Source organism: Podarcis vaucheri (genome assembly GCF_965113315.1).
Source record: "Podarcis vaucheri genome assembly, chromosome: 17".
NCBI classification, from domain to species: Eukaryota; Metazoa; Chordata; class Lepidosauria; order Squamata; family Lacertidae; genus Podarcis; species Podarcis vaucheri.
In genome coordinates, this window is record NC_138755.1 from 4945980 (window position 1) to 4964128 (window position 18149).

Genomic DNA, 18149 nt, shown 5'->3' on the forward strand with positions numbered 1-18149 from the left:
AATTTCAAAAAATGTCACTGACCAACCACTCCCAAAAAGTCCTGCTTTGGCCTTGAGAACTTTAGTTCTCACTGCACCCATATTTACACTTTGGCTCCCTGATGGCTGACAATAGGGTCGATGTGGCCCAAAAAGGCTCAGCCATTCCCACTGTAGAATTTCAATCTATTGATCCTTTTGATTTTACCTACAAATCTAGTAAATAGTCTTAAGGACTTGCCTGCCTGGCTGGTGGCTGTGCTCTGGTCATGGAAGAAGTCATCCAGCAACTCATCATCTGAGCGAGCGATTATGTGCACGTCGTCGTTGCCTACTAGAAGGCGAGCTCGACCTCTGCTTTGTAGTGGGAGGCTACTGCTTAGTTGAAGAATATCTGCAGCTGCTGAAGGGCCCAACAACCTAAGGAAGACATAAAAGGAACACTTGTTTTCCTACACAGAGATGTAGTGAGTTCTAAAAGAGTCCCCCAGTTCTCAGAACAAGATTATGGGGAACACTGGGGCAAACCAAACTGGGTTGGGATGTTGCCAGAACAATTCACTGTTCTGTATTCTACAGTTTTTGGCAAAAAGTGATACTCCTCCACTCCCTCAAGTCTCACCTCTGCAGGATCAGAGGTGGGTTGGGCTGGCGGGTGCCAGGGTAATGAACATGGATGGTATGGCCAGTGTTTGCTGTCAGCTGCCGAAGGGTCCTCTGGCTGCGGCCAATGCCTTGCGTCAATCGCGTCGTGGAGGAGCCACTACCCAAAGTCAAGGAGCTATGGTCTGCATGCCGTACCATGAGTGGATGAGTGGCAGGAATATTGCCAGGTGATGGAGGAATATCCGCTGGGAATAGAAATAGGCAAAGTTAGCAAGCCAAGATGGAGCTTTGAAGACATACAAATATAATTTCCCTGGAGACAAGAACTAGCCTGAAATAGGGTCAGCAAAGCCATAATTACAAAGCCTCCCAAATTTCAGAGCAACATTTTGGAGCTAGAAAACAGATCATGTGCTAGAGCACAGCACTGATCATGGATAAGGCAGGAAAAGGAACTGAGATGAAGCTGAATGCGGCCAAAGCCTGGTTGCCTGATCCTGCCTGTTCTGGGCAGTGGGAGGAGACAACCCATTATGTGGATGCTTCCGTCCCACTGGACAGAGAATGCTATTCCATTTCAAATAAAACCCCAGCTCCCTAGTCCATAGGATGTGGGGGAAAGCTTAGCATCCTGGCTCCCAGCCCCCCCAGAATCAGCCATGTCCTGTGGCTTTCCAGTTTTTAGAGTTCTTACTGGCGCTGGAGAACATGTTGTCAAACTCAATGATGAGGTCATCTTCACGGTCAAAGCGCTCAAAACGCACCAGTGGGGAGGCATTCATATCAGGGTAGTCTTCATCTAACTCCATCTCGGAGCCATCATCGTCATCTTCCTCCTCTTCGCCTTCCTCACCTTCTTCATCATCCTGGAGGGAAAGTTATCACCAAACACGAGGCTAAGCAAATGCCGGCTAGAATATGGCATCCTGAAAACCAGTCTTCATACCTCCTCACTCCAACCTTTAGTCACTCTCTTTACCTGGAACCACAAACTGAGGCAAGGAAATTTTTGGCTCTCACACTATAAATTACTCTAGATCTAAAACCCAAACATCATGGTGCCTAGCTCCCATTAGCTCCCCAATAAAAACCTATTACATGCTGTCCTCAATTGTGACCACCCCTTCCCCGTTATTTTTGACATCTGTCCCACAGCCTCCTATGTTAAGATCATAAAGCACCCACTGGAAAGACTTCTGCACTGCCTTTCCTTCAATGCCCTTACCTGGTCATCTTCATCCTCCTCCTCCTCTTCTTCCTCTTCATCCTGACTATCATCTTCATCCTCATTGCTGCCACTGCTGTCTTCCTCCTGTGTGTGCTCCTCTTCATCTTCAGGATCCAGAATATTCATAGAATCTAGAGAAGATTAGAGAGTGTAGCTATGGTGAGTTGGCCCCTGCAGGTTAAGCGAAGATTCTTCCAGTTACCTTTCTGGCAAGTTCTATCTTCAAACTCCTTTTGCCAGACAGGCAAAACCTCACAAAGCCAGGTCTCAGAAACCTCCCCCTCCTCCCGCTTCGCAAGCCTATAACAACCCTTCTGCATCGTACTAGTTCACCCTTCTCTTGCACTTACCCTCCCCCTCCCCCTCCAGGGACTATAGGCACTTCTACTGACTCCATGTAACATCGTAGGCAATGCCTCACCTTCCCTGTTGGCCTGTAATGTGGAAGCCTGGCTGAGATTGGAAGGTGCCTCATCCATCAACACATCCTCCTGAGACTCATCCTCTCCACTTCGGCCCACTGAAGGACATAAAGGAAGTGTATAGGGCTTAGCAAAGTTATGAGCAAACAACCCTCTCCCTTTAGAGGACCTTCTGGGCAGTCCCTAAACTTGATGGCCATTTATCTTTGAGTGCCCGTTATGGTCCTGATGTGATGCTGCTTTCCATATACAGATGGCGATTTTCTTGGCAGTTATAAAGCTATCATGACAAGCCTCTTGCCTCTCAGAAGTCACCCCACCCACCAATAATTGTATAGGAATAGATTATGTCTATAATGGGCGAAAAAGCAACACGGACATATGTCTGATATAGCACCCATGCTGTGTGATAAAGAAGAGCTGCAGGGAGGAGGAAGAGAGAAGAACAGTAGACGATCTCTACCTGGAGTGGTCTTATGAGGTAGGATTCTCTACAGCAAAGCAAAAAATGCATTTGGTTCCCTCAGAGGCCACACAGAGGAGGAAAGGCAGAGAGTCCAGAGATCCTGAAGGAAAGTTCTGAGGCAAAGTGTTGGGGCTTTGTACTCACCTATTATTGTACTATTCCCTGAGCCACCATCCTGCTCTAAAAGCTCATCGATCAGGTCCTCTAGCTCATTTTCCACCTAGAAGATGGTAAAGACAAACACACTGGTGATCTCCAGTTCTTTACAATCAAGTCTCAAAACCGTAAAACAAGCTGCATCACCCTGACTTCTGAAACAAGTCTGATTTGTGCTCTACCCAAGTCCCATGCTATATACGACAGGCACCCCAGCCTCAGGTATCACAATCTAAATTAAGCAAGCAAAGGGTCATTTCAGTTTGTGCAGCTATCCAGATTGTACTCATTAATCTCAGAGCAAAGCTGTGATCAACAAGTCTTCATTTACACACGCCTCTGCATATAGCCCTAAATAAATTGCAACTTTAAGCAACACAAGCAGGAATGGAAGCGATCCCAGCTATATGTCACCAACATCCCATGCCTTAAAACCTGTGGCCACCTCCTGCATGCAATACAGGCAGGGTCCCTGCAAGCCACCATCAATACCTGCATCTCCTGCGTGCTCAGCACCTCAGGCTGTCCAGCAATCACCACAGCATCGCTCTCCGTTTCACCATCCATGATGTCACCATCTGTCACTTCTGCTTGGGCCACATCATGGTCCTCCTCCGGGGCCTCTGCTTCCCCGCTCTCCCCTGTAAGTCAAGGTCTCAATATTACCTTCTCAAGTCATCCTTGAATTAGCTTAAGTGGCAGACAGACTCATAGGTAAGTGGAGACTCATAATGGAAGTCAGAAAAATTCCAGGCCAAGGAAAGGAGGGGATGGCAGGTGTGGATCTTATCGTGGGACAGGTTGATGAAAAATCACAGAGAAGAGGTACGTGACCCATAAACAATGGATGCTGAGGATGGCATACCTGCATCTTGTTGGCCACTGTTGGCATCTTGTGCTGCTCCCTGAGCATCCTGCTCCGCCTTGCTCTTGCTCGAGGCACTTTTGCTACCAAAGAGACTACTGGGCTGATTGACAATTCGTGACAACGTTTCCAAGGGTTTCAGGGCTGCATTTACGGTGTTGGCCATGTTGGGACTTGGAGGAAAAACACATGCCCATATGAGTTTCCAGACTATGAACAAAGGTCTTAATAGCAAAGCTAACCTTAGCTGGGGTAGAACGAAGAGAAACCTCTAGTGGGAAGATGTCATGATTCTGCCTGCTCTCTCAATATGCCAATTCAATTATGTTCTAGAGATAGGGGAAAAAAACTTTCTAAGGCCAAATCTTAATGGAAGGGATTGTATCTGTCTTCTACATTTGGTCTTGTACTTGTCCCCTACACCAACTGTTCAACATCATCCCTGATCATGAAGGAGGCTCCGTTCCGTCTCCTTGCGGTTAAATAAGCCACTTACCTGGACAGATCAAGGCTGTGAGGCACCCTGGCCAGGTCATTGACCAACCCCTTCTTGAGGAAGAGGCGGATGATGTTGTTCATGCCATTGTGCTGGGTCTTTGCTGTGGCATTGCTGTAGAAGCTAGAGGTGGATGGGCATGATTCCATAATGGTGCTGATGATGCACATGACAGCTTGCAGCCTAGAGAGTGTCAAAGTGGAAAGTGACATTTCTTTACTTCCAGAACAGTGTCGTGGTTAGCAAATCCTGCAATAACCTGCCCTAATCCCTGTAACAGGAAAGATCTATTTTCCTGCAGCAAGTATTCTATTTTAATAAAGTGACAAAGAACCTGTGACCCTCCAGATATTCTACAGCTCCCATCCTCCCTGCCATTAGCCATGCTGGCTGGGACCAGTGGGAGCTAGTGTCCGACAACTTTTGGCGGGCCAGAAGTTCCCCATTCCTGATTTACAAAATATTGTACCTGAAAATTTTATACAGTCGTACCTTGGCTCCTGAATGCCTTGGTAATTGGACATTTTGGCTCCCAAACGCCACAAACCCGGAAGTGAGTGTTCCGGTTTGCTAACATTCTTTGGAACCCGAACGTCCAACGTGGCTTCCGATTGGCTGCAGGAGGTTCCTGCAGCCAATCAGAAGCCATGCTATGGTTTCTGAACATTTTGGAAGTTGAATGGACTTCCAGAACTGTTTCCGTTCAACTTCCAAGGTACGATGGTACTACTAAAAAGAAACATGATTTAGTCAAGACCTTTGCTGGGGTGCAAAGCTACAGGAACCTATTACAGGAGAGTTGTCATACAACATCCTCTTCTGAAGTGCTAATCAATCCTCAACACCTTCCAGCTCACCTGGCATGCTTTTCAGTACTCTCTGTCATGGCCAGTGCCCGACCCAGGGCTGCCTTCACCTCATTCACCAGGGCCACCTGGGCATCTGTGCCACTACCTGCGGCAGCCAAGCTGGCTAGGAAGAGGCGCGCCAAGGCTGGTGTATCTTTGTCTTCTGCATTCTGGGTGTGAGGGAGCAAATGGTCCAGCACAAAGGCCAACACACTACAGTCCTGGAAAGACAAAATGAAAGATAGTAGCGAGAGCAGGCCAGGATGGCCTAGTCATCTTCTTTCATCAGCAGCTCCTCCTCCCAAGCAGTCTACCCAAACTCACTCCTCTTCTCTGGAACCTAGCAGTGCTGGCCTCAAGTCTTATTTTGCATTTACCCCACTCCTAATCCACAGTTCCTTAGATTTGTTTCGTTCTTCCAGGGCTTCTCACCTCCTTTATCAGCTCAGACTGGCCCACAGTATAGTTGTAGTTGGCAATTAAGGTGGCAATGCCAACGTATGAGCGCACAAGCTCTGCCAGCAGCCTCAAGATGGTGGATGTAGGCATAAGTGGCTTGCTTCCCTTAGCCTTCTGCTTGTTCTCCTCTGCTGCTTTATCACCCTCCTTATCCTTCTTGTTTTCTCTTGATTCTTCAGGAGTGGAGGCTGTAGGACACAAGGGAAAAGGAGAACCAGTGAAATAACTGTTCCCTGCCTCTCTCCCCACAAAGTTTCAGGAGAGATATGGTTCCAGTATGGCAGATGGAGCTTGATCTCACTTTCAGGAAAAAGACTGAGGGGCCCCATCTTTACAACTAAGAGAAATGAGACTGGCGTCCCATCACTTGAAGTGACTGAGCAGTATTTCCAATCGCAGGATAGCTTGAAGGGAGATCCCCGGAGAGGCATTAAGACACTGTTGTGTCTAATCAACAAAAATGAGACTTACCATCTCCTTGGGGAGTTCCAGACTGGGGAGTCTCAGCAGCTGCACTATCAGCAGCAAAAACCTGAGCCTAGAGAAGAAGAACAAAGGCAATGAGCAAAATGGTGCCGAATGGCCTAAAATCCACCAACAGAGTTCCACACATGACAAGGCACTACAGTTTTCACTGCCATCTGCTACTTTGGAGCAACAGAGAGGTGGAATACACAGAGGTCTCAAACCGTAAGAAATCAGAGGAGCAGTCAACATCTAAACAATGCTTCAGAAACAGTCCACAACCCCCAACAACTGAAAACCTCAAAAAGCAAAAGGAAATAAAAGAGCCAAAAATGAGATGCTATGGGATTTATGATACTGCTGCAGAAAAAATGGTTCAATGATTTTGACAGCTGATAGATGTTACTGTGGAGTTTGGGTTTTTGCTTCTGGCAGACTCACATTGATGCCAAAGCCGGTCTGAGAGTCAAAGTCACTGCCCTGACGGGTTAGAGAGCGATACTGCTGGTACATATCATCTCCAATTTCTTGCAGGATCTGGCTCATCTCCTGGTTAGTACTGCTTGCCTTGGGTTCAGACTTGTCTGCTGGAGAGGGGAAAGGAAACCATGACCACCATTGACAATGTCTCTTCAAAGAACGGTTATACATATATACATGGCAAATTCAAAGTGTTTATTTCAAGAAGCTGGTGTGGTTTTTATCTTACACCCAATTCCATGATCTGAAGACTTGCTGAAAGAAAAGCACTCCGTTATTACTAGTCTTTTGGGGATGGGAAGTGAAATGGTTAATACTGGGTTCCAGCTTTAATAAAAAGGACTGATCAGAAAGGAGCTTCTGTTCAGGCAACATGAAATCCTCCTCAGCGGAACGAGGCCCTTGGTTCCCCCATGCACGGAAATCCCCACCCATCCTGTCCCAGGCTGTCATGTACCTTCATCAGGGGCATGGTAGGCAGCCAGAGCATTCAGCATGTCATAGATCACCTCCTTGATAGTGTCAGGTATGACAGGCAGCGGTGAGGGCTTTACTGGAGTGGTTTTTACCAGCTGCACAGCGTTGGGGCCCTTGATCCGCAGGTTCTCGAATTCGTCATCAGAGGCTTGGGGAGCAAAAGGAGAAATAATAAAAAAAACTAGAGCAGCCAACACTGGTAAAGGAACCTGGGACTTAAGGAGGGAAGGGGCTTAGTTCTTTGCGATTTTTCCAGCTGCTTTTTATTTTGGCACAAGATTACTATAGGATTCATACTTCTCTTCTATAGAATCATAGAATCATAGAGTTGGAAGAGACCACAAGGGCCATCGAGTCCAACCCCCTGCCAAGCAGGAAACACCATCAGAGCACTCCTGACATATGGTTGTCAAGCCTCTGCTTAAAGACCTCCAAAGGAGGAGACTCCACCACACTCCTTGGCAGCAAATTCCACTGTCAAACAGCTCTTACTGTCAGGAAGTTCTTCCTAATGTTTAGGTGGAATCCTCTTTCTTGTAGTTTGGATCCATTGCTCCGTGTCCGCTTCTCTGGAGCAGCAGAAAACAACCTTTCTCCCTCCTCTATGTGACATCCTTTTATATATTTGAACATGGCTATCATATCACCCCTTAACCTCCTCTTCTCCAGGCTAAACATGCCCAGCTCCCTTAGCCGTTCCTCATAAGGCATCATTTCCAGGCCTTTGACCATTTTGGTTGCCCTCCTCTGGACACGTTCCAGTTTGTCAGTGTCCTTCTTGAACTGTGGTGCCCAGAACTGGACACAGTACTCCAGGTGAGGTCTGACCAGAGCAGAATACAGTGGCACTATTACTTCCCTTGATCTAGATGCTATACTCCTATTGATGAGGCCCAGAACTGCATTGGCTTTTTTAGCTGCCGCTAAAAATCCCTGACCCAGACCTCCTTCTACCTCAAATTATGAAGAAGTTCCATGTGCAAATGGGCACACAGCATTAGCGCGGACACTGTAGGAAAACCAGCAGGGTTCTGAATTACTTACCAGTTCCAGAGCCACGGGGAGCAGGCAGGGCAATGCGAATGCAGCCATTGGCCACCTCAGTGAAGATCTCTGGGTTGCGGCAAGCAGCTGGGCCCAGTACTCGCAAAATGTAGTTGATCTCCCGAGAGCCCAAACTGCCTGACACGACACCTGAAGTTGTGCTGCCTGCTCCACTGGTGGCTGCTGAGCGCACAACCTGAAACAGACAAAAACAAAAATGTGCGTTCATACTGGCAATTGAAAAAGCCAGTTCTACTGGACAAGTCAATGGGGATTTCAGGAAGCCTGAGCAATTACTGAAGCAGCAACACTTTCCATATGCTGTCTAAGCTGAGTCAAGTCTCCTTTTTAGTGTGCAAGACCTATACAGAAGAAAGCTTCTAAGACTCTACCTTCTCTATGGTGAAGTCAGCAGAAGCAAGCCATACCTTCTCCATGGTGTGATGGAGTGTGCAGGGATCCTCGATTATGTGTCGGAAAAGAAGGGTGACAAGAGGCGTGAAGCCGTTGAAGCCAGAGCTCTGCGTGAGACCCAGGATCATGCGTGTGCTCTTGAGCTCTGCAAACATCATGGCGTATTTGTGGTGGCGGGTGAGGCGCAGACAGAGGCGCAACGTGGCGTGTAGTGTGTCTGGTTCCACAGGAACACCCAACATGCTGACACAGGCACGGATCAACACGGTAACCATTTCCTCTGTCAGGCCCTGGATGAGAATCTCTGATGGTTTGGCCTCTTCTGAAGGTGCTTCCTTCTCCAGGGTGAGACTCTCAGTAGAAGCAGGGCTATCTGATAAGGGAAGATAAAATAGGTCTGAGGTTACAAGTTCCAGTCTCCTACTTTATAGGTAACTCAGTGATGAGACTACATATTCAGTACCATTTGCTTTCTCCTCCTTTGGCTTGCTTTCGACCTCCTTGCCTTCCTCCAAGGTTCTCTCCAGCTCTTGTCCATTGCCCTCTTTCATACTCTTACTGAGCCGGGGCACCCTGAGCAAAGTCAACATTACTGGACGCCTGTTCCCAGTTTCTTCATTCACCTGATTAAGGAAACAAGAGGGAGGTTAAGACTACCATACCCCATGTGCCCAACAACCTCAGAGAACACCCATGACAACATTCCCAACGCCTATACCTGCACCATTGTAGTGAATTGCACAGTATAGCGCCGACGGCCAGCAGTGAAACGAACACTGGTCTCTCCTGCTTTCCACGCTGTGTCGATGGTGCTGTTGTTGCTTGCACTATAGCTACACCAACGGCCTGAGCGATCGTCAAACCAGCGCCAGTTGTTGCCATTGGCTTGGAGGTACTGGAGAGAAAGAATACAGATTCTTAGCATTTGCAGACCTACACTGCAGTTCTCTCCATGTCTACTCAGAAGTGAGATCCATAAAGTTCAAGGGAACTTGCTCCCAGTTCTAATAAAAGATTGCAGCCTGGTTGTATCAGGGTGTATTGCAAATGCCACAGCTTATTTGCCGTGCACACTCACAATTCCACAGTGGCCAGGATCCTTTCTCCCAGTCCTTGCATTTCCCACACCACCACCCTGAGCTCATACCTTGTTCATCTGGGCCCTCCTCTTGGAGGAGATAGCTGTCTTCTCATAGAAGTCAATCAGCAACAGCACTGGGGTGATCCACCTGTGGGAGGCAAGTTAATTACATCAGCTAAGGCATCCAACAAAATATATTGCACGGGTTCCTAAGCCAAGATACTGCAGCCATTTTTGGGACTAAAACCCTGTCAAGGAAACAGTAGCAAGACCTTTTGGCCACCAGGCAAGCTAGCTTAAAAAAACACACTGGACTCAAGGAGGGAGGCAAACCCAATTTCATTCCAGGTTAGTAACTGCATCCATTATGCATTAAACCATTATGTATTTCATTAGGTACAAATACAAAACTGGTAGCTTCTCCTCACAAGTAAGACCCGAAGCAAAACCCAGGTGCTGTATATCAAAGTGTGGGTAAGCCTGGCTTGGGGCTTTCTAGCTCCACCCTATATCCTGTTTTGTTGCTTACTTTGGTGTCTGCACTTCCTTTTGCTCCTTGGCAGCTTGCAGGCAGGGCTGCACCACTTCTAGCAGTTTGATCAGAACGTTGAGGATGCCGCTAGATTCTACAACACGAGCACATGGCAACTTAAGCTCCTGCAGGGAAACAAAGGAAAAGAGCTTGGCAACCATGCAGCAGATAGGACTAATCGGATCACAAACTGACCATTACATTCAAAGTTCTAAGTGCCATCATCACTTTACAGCCAAGTGAAGGGAGAACGTGAGGCATTTTCTTTTCAAGTGCATGCTCTATTGTACAGGTCCTCAGAGTAGTTCACATCTAACAGCATACATCAACCTCTTTATCCAAAGTTTATTAAAGTGTTTTTTGACATACTGTAAGCCGCCCACAGTGGCTGGGGAACCCCAGCCAGATGGGTAGGGTGGTAATACTACTACTACTAATAATAATAATAATTGTTGATGATGATGAATGAATGAAAAGCACAACTGTCCTGTAAAAATCACCCCATCCCACACAACTGTATGCTGTAATACAGCATTCCTCAACCAGGTACCCTCCAGATATTAGCAACAGCTCCCATCAGTACCAGCAAGAATTTGGAAGGCATCAGGTTGGGGAAGGCTGGCCTAGTAGAATGCAATCTGTAGCTGTGTTCACCAAAATTATTTGAAGTTGAGTATTTTGTGGTTGTATATATATTTCAGTGTCAAATATGAAATATGAATTTATTAATGTTAATGTTATATAACACATACAGACACTGCTTAACATATAGATGCCTAAGCAGTTACAATGGAAAACCCTAAATGACAAAGTATCATGAACTAAAGTGATCAGGTCCACTCTCTCTATCAAATAATGACATTCCTTATGCTCTATATCCTGGACTTTGGGAAGTGAAAACATCTAGTGATTAAAGCAATAAAACAGCAAGAGAGGGCTATGTGATAAATGCTATATGTAAAGAGCAATCCAAATACTATAGGAAAACATGATAACCATCACCTCAAAGGCTTGAAAGTCCAGTCCTGACCCTCCAACCCCACCCCAGGTAAAAGTTGAACAAAGACACGGGGTAACTGGTGGGGGGTAGGTACGTCTCCTTCCCCTTTCCTTGGACTCACCTCAAAAAGTAAAGTTAACAGCAGGATGCGTGTGGCCAGGTTGGAGGCCTGTGGCAGGGTAGCCATCTGGCTGATCCACTCCGAGACAGTCTTGGTGTCGCTAGTGGTGAGGGGCAGAGCTGCTTTTATGAGGACATCAGCGGCTTCCCACACCTGCCAAAGAAAGGGCATGTTATGAATGGAGTGGATTATCAGCAAGATAGCCTTTCTTGGACAGTAGTCTTAATCCATTACAGAACATCCAGAACACAATGGCACTAAGGTATTTGCTCAGAAGGCTATGATGCTAGGCTCCACAGGCATCTGGTGGCAACAGGAAGTTAACTTCTAAAATTAAGACCTAAGCATATCAAACACTGACCTCTATGAATTCTACCTGGAGACATGCTCTTGTTGATTTGTTATACCTTGGGTTCCACATTATCTCCCTGCTGCCCCCCTGCTACTTAAACAGAGTTTTCCCCACTGAGATAAATGCTTATATTTCAAAAGAGACGTATAGCATGTATATTCAGGTATCCCCCCGCTTACATGTGTTCAATTCACATGTGACCGCACATATGCATGGCTCCAGAAACCTGGAAGTGGGGGGAGATACCTGATGACCCTCAGCAAAGCCCTGCTGCGCCTCTAGCTCGTGAGGAGACCCTCCCCAAAGGGGACATCTTTTGGACTCTGGGGATGAGCCAGAGATGCAACAGGGCTTTGCTGAGGCTCCCAGCTGACAGCTGACGTGTGGCAAAGCGGCTGCTGCTGCACTTTCCTGCGCATCAGGCAGAAAGCTCCGCTGTGCCTCCGGCTCACGCGAGCCAAAGTGGCAGCGGGTCTTCTTGACCAGCTCAGCTGATGCACAGGGAAGAAACTTCTTCCACACACATCAGCGGGGCTTTGTTGAGCTGACAGGCAACTCCCCATTTTATGAGATTTCAGTGACACGTGCAGGGATTCGGAGAGTCACCTGTACCGTTACACTGAGTTACCCATGTGTGTACACATCTACCTCAAAGCCTCTGTGGCCAACTGAGCTTCCTGCTTTGTACACAAAGAAGAAAACATGCAGTTTTCAATTGGGTTCTGGATTTTTCCTAATGTATCGTACATTAAGCAGTTCTTGGGAGTCCTGTCATCCAGCACACATTGTGAGGCCCAATTCAGATATCATTATCTTCTAGGATCTCAAATCCAAGCTCTAACTGAACCCAATGCTTGCAGCCTGTCTTCCAGATTGTCCCTGAAAACCAGGTGAACTTAAGTACCTAAAGAAGCCTTTTCCTCTTCTAGAGCATCTTGGATAATCACCTAGGCTAACAGAGCACTGGGATAATGCAGCCTTGTTCAGGGCAAGAATAGCATAAAATGTATTGTTCAGAACACCTCCCAATGTAAAGAGATTGTGTGGTCTTGGTAGATACACTCACCTGATTCACCACTTGCTTGAGGATCATGTCTCTGTAGTCAGCCCCATTGCGCTTGATGGCGGTCATGATGAGGTCGCAGACACGGTACACCGTGTCTGGCAGCTCATCCAACAGGTGGAAGCAGCCAGGAAGCATGGTGTCTGTAAAGCTGTGCAGCTCTTCTTGCTCCAGAGGTTCGGCATCCTGGAACTTCTCTAGACACTTTGCCTCCTCCTCCTCTTGCTTCTCCCTGGCCTTACGTTCTTCCTCCTCTTTTCGGCAGGCAGCTTCCTAGAGAGCAGAAACGGCTGGTTATAAATATTGCTTTCACAGCACCACAGACTCACCTGCCTCCCTCCCTCAAGGATAAGGCACGGTTCCTCTGCTATTTGCAGCTGTCCTATTATTATCAAAGAAATTTGAGTCTGTGATATTTACATTGTCATGACCACAGGTTCTCACCACATTTCTGCAACCTTAGAATTCCAGGATGCATATGCCAGCCCACTCCCAACTTCTTTCCAAAAACCTCACCAGTATTCCTTCAACCCAGCACTTTATGGAATCCCCTTATGATGCCTTTACCTCTGGTGATTCAGCTCTTTGGTCCATGGGGATGTCTTGTCCCAGTGACATAGCAATGGCCCTCATCATTTGATCTTCTTCAGACATACTCAGATCCTGTCATACAACACAGAAATAACCCTGTGAGGTTACAGAACTCAATGCAAGGGAAACTAAACAGTTCTCCAAACAGTCTACAGGGCCTAAATTACAGAATTCAAGTAGGAAGAGACTACCATTTGGGTACACTGCTTATCCTCCTGGCTAAGGCCACCACAACTACATTGAATTAGCTTGCAGTACACATTTTCCTTCAGAAGTATCAAGCTGGAGAGAGTGGCAGCCCAGGAATATGCCCTTCCCCTGCTACTTAGTCTTAGCTGCTAAGTGGCCTTACCCTAACAACACCACCCATAAGTGGAGGAGGATGGGTCAGCAGATACTCTGTAGCTTGTTCCATGGTGCTGGTATTCAGCAGAGCTTCCATGGCATGCTCCCGTGTAAAGCCCATATCCATCAACTGAAGAGAGAGAGACAGGTTTTTAAAAGATCAGAAATGCAGACTGAAGAGACTGTCGTGGAAGACACAGTTTGGATGGAGTATCTTTGGATGGGAGGGTGCTGTTTTGTGGAATAATAAGTTGATTTCTACCTGCTGCAGCTGCTGTTGGTTGACCTGGGGCTCCCTTCGGGCACCACCTTCCTCTTGCCCTGCCTCCTCCTCACTGCGTGCTCCTTCTTTCTCCTTCCCAAGGCGCTCACGGATGACAGGCTCTCCACGCAGGATGTGGCACAGAATGGCCAACATGGACTCTGCCATGCGTCCTCCATATACCTTCAGTGGCTTGCGGTTCCATAAGTTCTTGATGCAAGTGAAGGCTGCCTGCACCACGGAGAAAGAATTAGCAAACTTAGTCCTACCTGGGTTACATTCCTTAGAGCAGAAGGTGGCAAAATATGTGTCCGTGTGGAGGGGAGGGGAATCATTCAAAAAGAAAAGAGCAAGAGATTTCTCAGCATTCCACATTAAGTAGCAAATTCTGTGCTTGCGGGGAATTGTGCAACACAAAACCCTGGCTAGGGATATTAACAAAATTAAATGTTTATAATTTAGCATTTATATGGCATTTTGAACTCTCTATAAAGCGTTTGATGAACAGGTTTGTTGTAAGGACTACCGAGAGCACCACATAGGTCAGCTTTATTAGACTATAGCATTAGAATAAAATAAATGATTTGAGAGTCCTTGCCACAGTCAAGTCACATTGCACCAGATTCTGGTATAATGGTGCCTATAGACCTATAGTATAAGCTAGATAGGAGAGGCTGCTCACCTTCTGTGTTACCACGAGGAAGCGCAGGGCACTGAACTGCAGGTAGTTCTGCCCACCTGGCAGCTTGGCAGGCAATGAATGGGGAGATTCCAGCACTGTGGTGGGATTCACCATTTTCTCCACCAGCATAAGCCAGGCATCCAGAAACTCTCCTGTGCCATCAGGTAGGTCTGGGTGTTCCAGGCCCTCAGCGACAGGAACTTTGCCACCCATGGAAAGGGCCCAGTTGAATGTTCTAAAAGAACAAGGGAATGAACACAAACAGTGTCACAACCTCTAAGCATTTGGACTTGAATGTTTTTCCTACAGGATTCCACAATGTTATGCACCCGCATTTGGGCCCCATTTATTGATCTTCCCACTGACTTGAAAGCTACTTTTCACATACTCCTTGTGCCACCTCCATCAGCCACACAATTAGTGTCATTAGCAACGTATGTTATATTAAGTAATTGAACAAACAATGGATGACAGAGGACTTAGTTTTTCAATCTCATTTTTTGACTACAGCACATAAAACTACAGAACCGTCAAACCCAATTTTCAGTCTCCTACACTAGAAAATGTGGGGTGCAGTAGATAGATGCTTACTCAAAGAGTGCGTTGTGGCCCCCTGAGCACAAAAATTTCTGCAGCATTAGGTGGTAGGGATACTTCCGCTCATCAAACAACATTGGCGAGGTGAAACCCACAGAACAGATGAAAAAAGTCAACCTAGAAATAAAACAGATTTAGATAGTTAGGCTGATGATTCTGCAAGATTAAACACTGTATTCTTTGAGTCCCAGCACCTCAGGAAGAGTATTTACAAGCATCCAAGTCTAAAATTTCCTTTCTTCCTGCAAACACTGTGGAACTTGAGATCAATTTATAGTAGACAGGACTCACCGGAAGCGGGGGGTGGGCGTGTATGGTGGGGGCTGCCAGGAAAGCCCCTTTGTGAGTAGTTTGGTTAGTGCTGATGCTGTCGAGCGAGCAGCCGGTGTGGGAGCAGTAGTGGTGCTAGCAGCATGGTGGCTCCGGCGTTGTCTTACTGGAGAACCCACACACAGCTTGACCAGCAACCCAAACAGTTCAGCCAAGGCACGGCCTAACCTAGACGAAGCTGAGATACAGAGAGAGAATGAAGAAGTGATTTTCTTTACTTGCAGGAACTCTTGGTAGAGTAAACTGTGGCAAAATAAAGAAGCTCATGAGGACTTTCCACCTGGGGTTGGCATAATCTCTAATTTCCTGCTTTACTGAGAACCATAAACTTATAAAATCATAGAACTGGAGAGGTTCAACTAGTCCAAACTCCTACAATGCAGGCATCTCAGCTAGATCATAAATGAGACGAGTATCCAACCTTTGCTTAAAAACCTCAAAGGAAGAACAGTCCATTACCTCTCGCAGGAGTCTGTTCCACTGTTGAACAGCTCTTACTGTCAGCAAGTTCTTCCTGATGTTTAGTAGGAATTTATTGTAACTTGGAGCCTTTGGTTTAGGTCGCACCCTCCAGAGCAGGAGAAAACAAGCTTGCTCCATCTTTAGATACTTAAAGAAAGCTATCCTATCTTCTCTCAATCTCCTCTTTTCTAAGCTAAACATACATAACTCCCTCAACCGTTCCTCATAAGGCTTGGTTTCCAGGCCCTTGATAATCTATTGGTTGTCCTCCTCTGCACATGTTTCAACTTGTCAATATCCTTATTAAATTTTGATGCCCAGAACTGGACACATCATTCCAGGTGTGGTCTGACCAAGCCAGAATTGAGCAGGACTATTACTTCCCTTAATCACATTGAATCCTGATTCTATCTTCTGAGGCACTAGCTACCCCTCCCAGTTTGGTGTCATCTGAAAATTGGATGAGCAGCCCCCCAATTCCTTCACCCAAGTTGTTTATAAAGATGTTGAACAACAGGCCCAAGAACCCTGTGGCATGCCACTTTTTTTCCAGGATGGTGAGGAGCTGTTACCAGCTACAAACCCACCTAAGAGCTACCTCATCCAGCCCGCATTTCACCAGCTTATCTGCAAGAATACCATGGGGGACATCAAAAGCCTCACTGAAATCAAGATACACTATGTCCAGCGCATTCCCCTGATCCACCAACCTTATAACATACTCTCCCTCTCAGAACTCGTTTTTGAGAAACCCATGCTGGGTCTTAGTAACCACAGCATCCTTTTCTAAGTGCTCACAGACCAACTATTTAATTATATGTTCTATCACTTCTCCTGCTACTAATGTCAAGCTCACTTGTCGGTAGTTACTTGGGTATTCTTTTTTCTGCTTTTAGAAGATGGGAACATTTGCCCGCCTCCAGCCCGCAGGGACCTCACCTGTTGTCCAAGAATTCTCAAAGATTATAGACAAAAGCTCTGAGAGTACACCTCCAAGCTCATTTGCATGGTCAATAGTTAGGGGTGATGGCAGCTGGAGTCCAGCAACAGCTGGAGGGCAACAAGATGGGCGTAGCTTATCAGGCCCTGGAGAACTGAATTCATTTAAGGTAGCAAGGTGTTCCCTTACTACCTCTTTTCTTATCTTGCGCTTCAGCTCCCTCCTTGCATCATTTCTTCTGTTATCACCTGGTTGGGCACTACTTTCCTTTTGGGTGCAGAGGCAAAGTAGGTGTTGAACAGTTCCACCTTCTCTCTGTCATCCAATAACATTTCTCCATCTTCTCCACGCAAGGGACATACTACTTGCTTGTTCTTCCTCTTGCTTCAAACATAGCCAATGAAACCTTTTATTATTATTTTGAACCTCTCTTCCAAGCAACTCGTGTATACTCCTCCTTTGTGATTTCTCCTTTCTTCCATTACTTTTACGTTTCCTTCTTAAATCTCAGCTCATCTGTAAACTCCTTATGCAGCCACACTGGTTTCTTCAAGTGCCTCCCACTTTTCTTTCTTGCCAGAATTGTATGCTTTTGTGCCTTCAATATTTCACCTTTAAAAAACTCCCATCCAACTTGGACTCCCTTCTCTTTGAGTATTTCTGACCATGGGACTACACCCAGTAGTTCCTTAAGCTTTTTGAAATCAGCCTTCTTAAAGTCCAGAGTGCATGTCTGACTACACTCAGCTTTCCCTTGTCTGTGTGTAATAAAAGCCAAGAAGACATGATCACTTCCTTCCAAAGTTCCCTGTACCTCTCCTTTTTGAACGTTTGGTAACCTGCTCGAGGAATGCATTATCCAAGTCCTCAGTCCGGCTTGGAAGTCTATAGAAGACACCCATAGTAAGGTCACTGTTGTTTTCCTCCCCTACAATTTTTACCCATGTACTCTCAACCTGCCTTTCATGCTCCAAGTCATGAATCTCTTCACAAGTGTACATATCCCTTACATATAATGCTGCCTCTCCCACTTGCGATTTGATCTATTGCTTTTGAGCAGGTTGTACCCCTCAATTTCTACATTTCAGTCATGAGACTCATCCCACCAGGTTTCAGTAATGCCCGTCAGGTCATGTTTGCCATCCTGCATTAAGAGCTCAAGTTCTTATTTCTCGTCTCCCATAGAGACAACTGCATTCATGTAGAGACAACTGAAGCCAAGAGTCATTCTTCTGCACACTGCTGCCTCTGTCCCCCGTCACCACTGCCCCTCTCTTCCTTCTCTAAGGAGCAGCAGGAATCGTTTTGTACACTGTAGCTTCCACCGCCACCTCAGTGTGTTCTGAGGTCTGCAACAGTTGTTCTTGCTCCTCTGGCCAAGAAGCA

General features: G+C 46.5%; 1 protein-coding gene across 2 annotated transcripts in view; it reads right to left on the bottom strand.

Annotated features, from left to right (window-relative positions):
* HUWE1 (HECT, UBA and WWE domain containing E3 ubiquitin protein ligase 1) overlaps nt 1–18149 on the bottom strand; it is a 95748-nt gene that overhangs the window by 23804 nt on the left and 53795 nt on the right. Inside the window, exons 30-57 of one of the 2 annotated variants that reach the window (XM_082205335.1) lie at nt 15323–15539; nt 15026–15148; nt 14435–14669; nt 13753–13983; nt 13498–13620; nt 13122–13217; nt 12558–12827; nt 11140–11292; nt 10016–10143; nt 9553–9634; nt 9124–9300; nt 8869–9028; nt 8420–8778; nt 7992–8187; nt 6928–7095; nt 6432–6577; nt 5997–6063; nt 5499–5713; nt 5076–5287; nt 4219–4401; nt 3723–3895; nt 3350–3498; nt 2846–2921; nt 2235–2333; nt 1811–1944; nt 1280–1451; nt 602–830; nt 221–399 (exon numbers count right to left, since the gene is read on the bottom strand). In XM_082205335.1, coding sequence (XP_082061461.1) covers nt 221–399; nt 602–830; nt 1280–1451; nt 1811–1944; nt 2235–2333; nt 2846–2921; nt 3350–3498; nt 3723–3895; nt 4219–4401; nt 5076–5287; nt 5499–5713; nt 5997–6063; nt 6432–6577; nt 6928–7095; nt 7992–8187; nt 8420–8778; nt 8869–9028; nt 9124–9300; nt 9553–9634; nt 10016–10143; nt 11140–11292; nt 12558–12827; nt 13122–13217; nt 13498–13620; nt 13753–13983; nt 14435–14669; nt 15026–15148; nt 15323–15539 — 4752 coding nt within the window. Of the gene's footprint in view, nt 1–220; nt 400–601; nt 831–1279; nt 1452–1810; nt 1945–2234; nt 2334–2845; nt 2922–3349; nt 3499–3722; nt 3896–4218; nt 4402–5075; nt 5288–5498; nt 5714–5996; nt 6064–6431; nt 6578–6927; nt 7105–7991; nt 8188–8419; nt 8779–8868; nt 9029–9123; nt 9301–9552; nt 9635–10015; nt 10144–11139; nt 11293–12557; nt 12828–13121; nt 13218–13497; nt 13621–13752; nt 13984–14434; nt 14670–15025; nt 15149–15322; nt 15540–18149 lie in introns of both variants that reach the window. The other variant, XM_082205336.1, reaches the window with a different exon arrangement.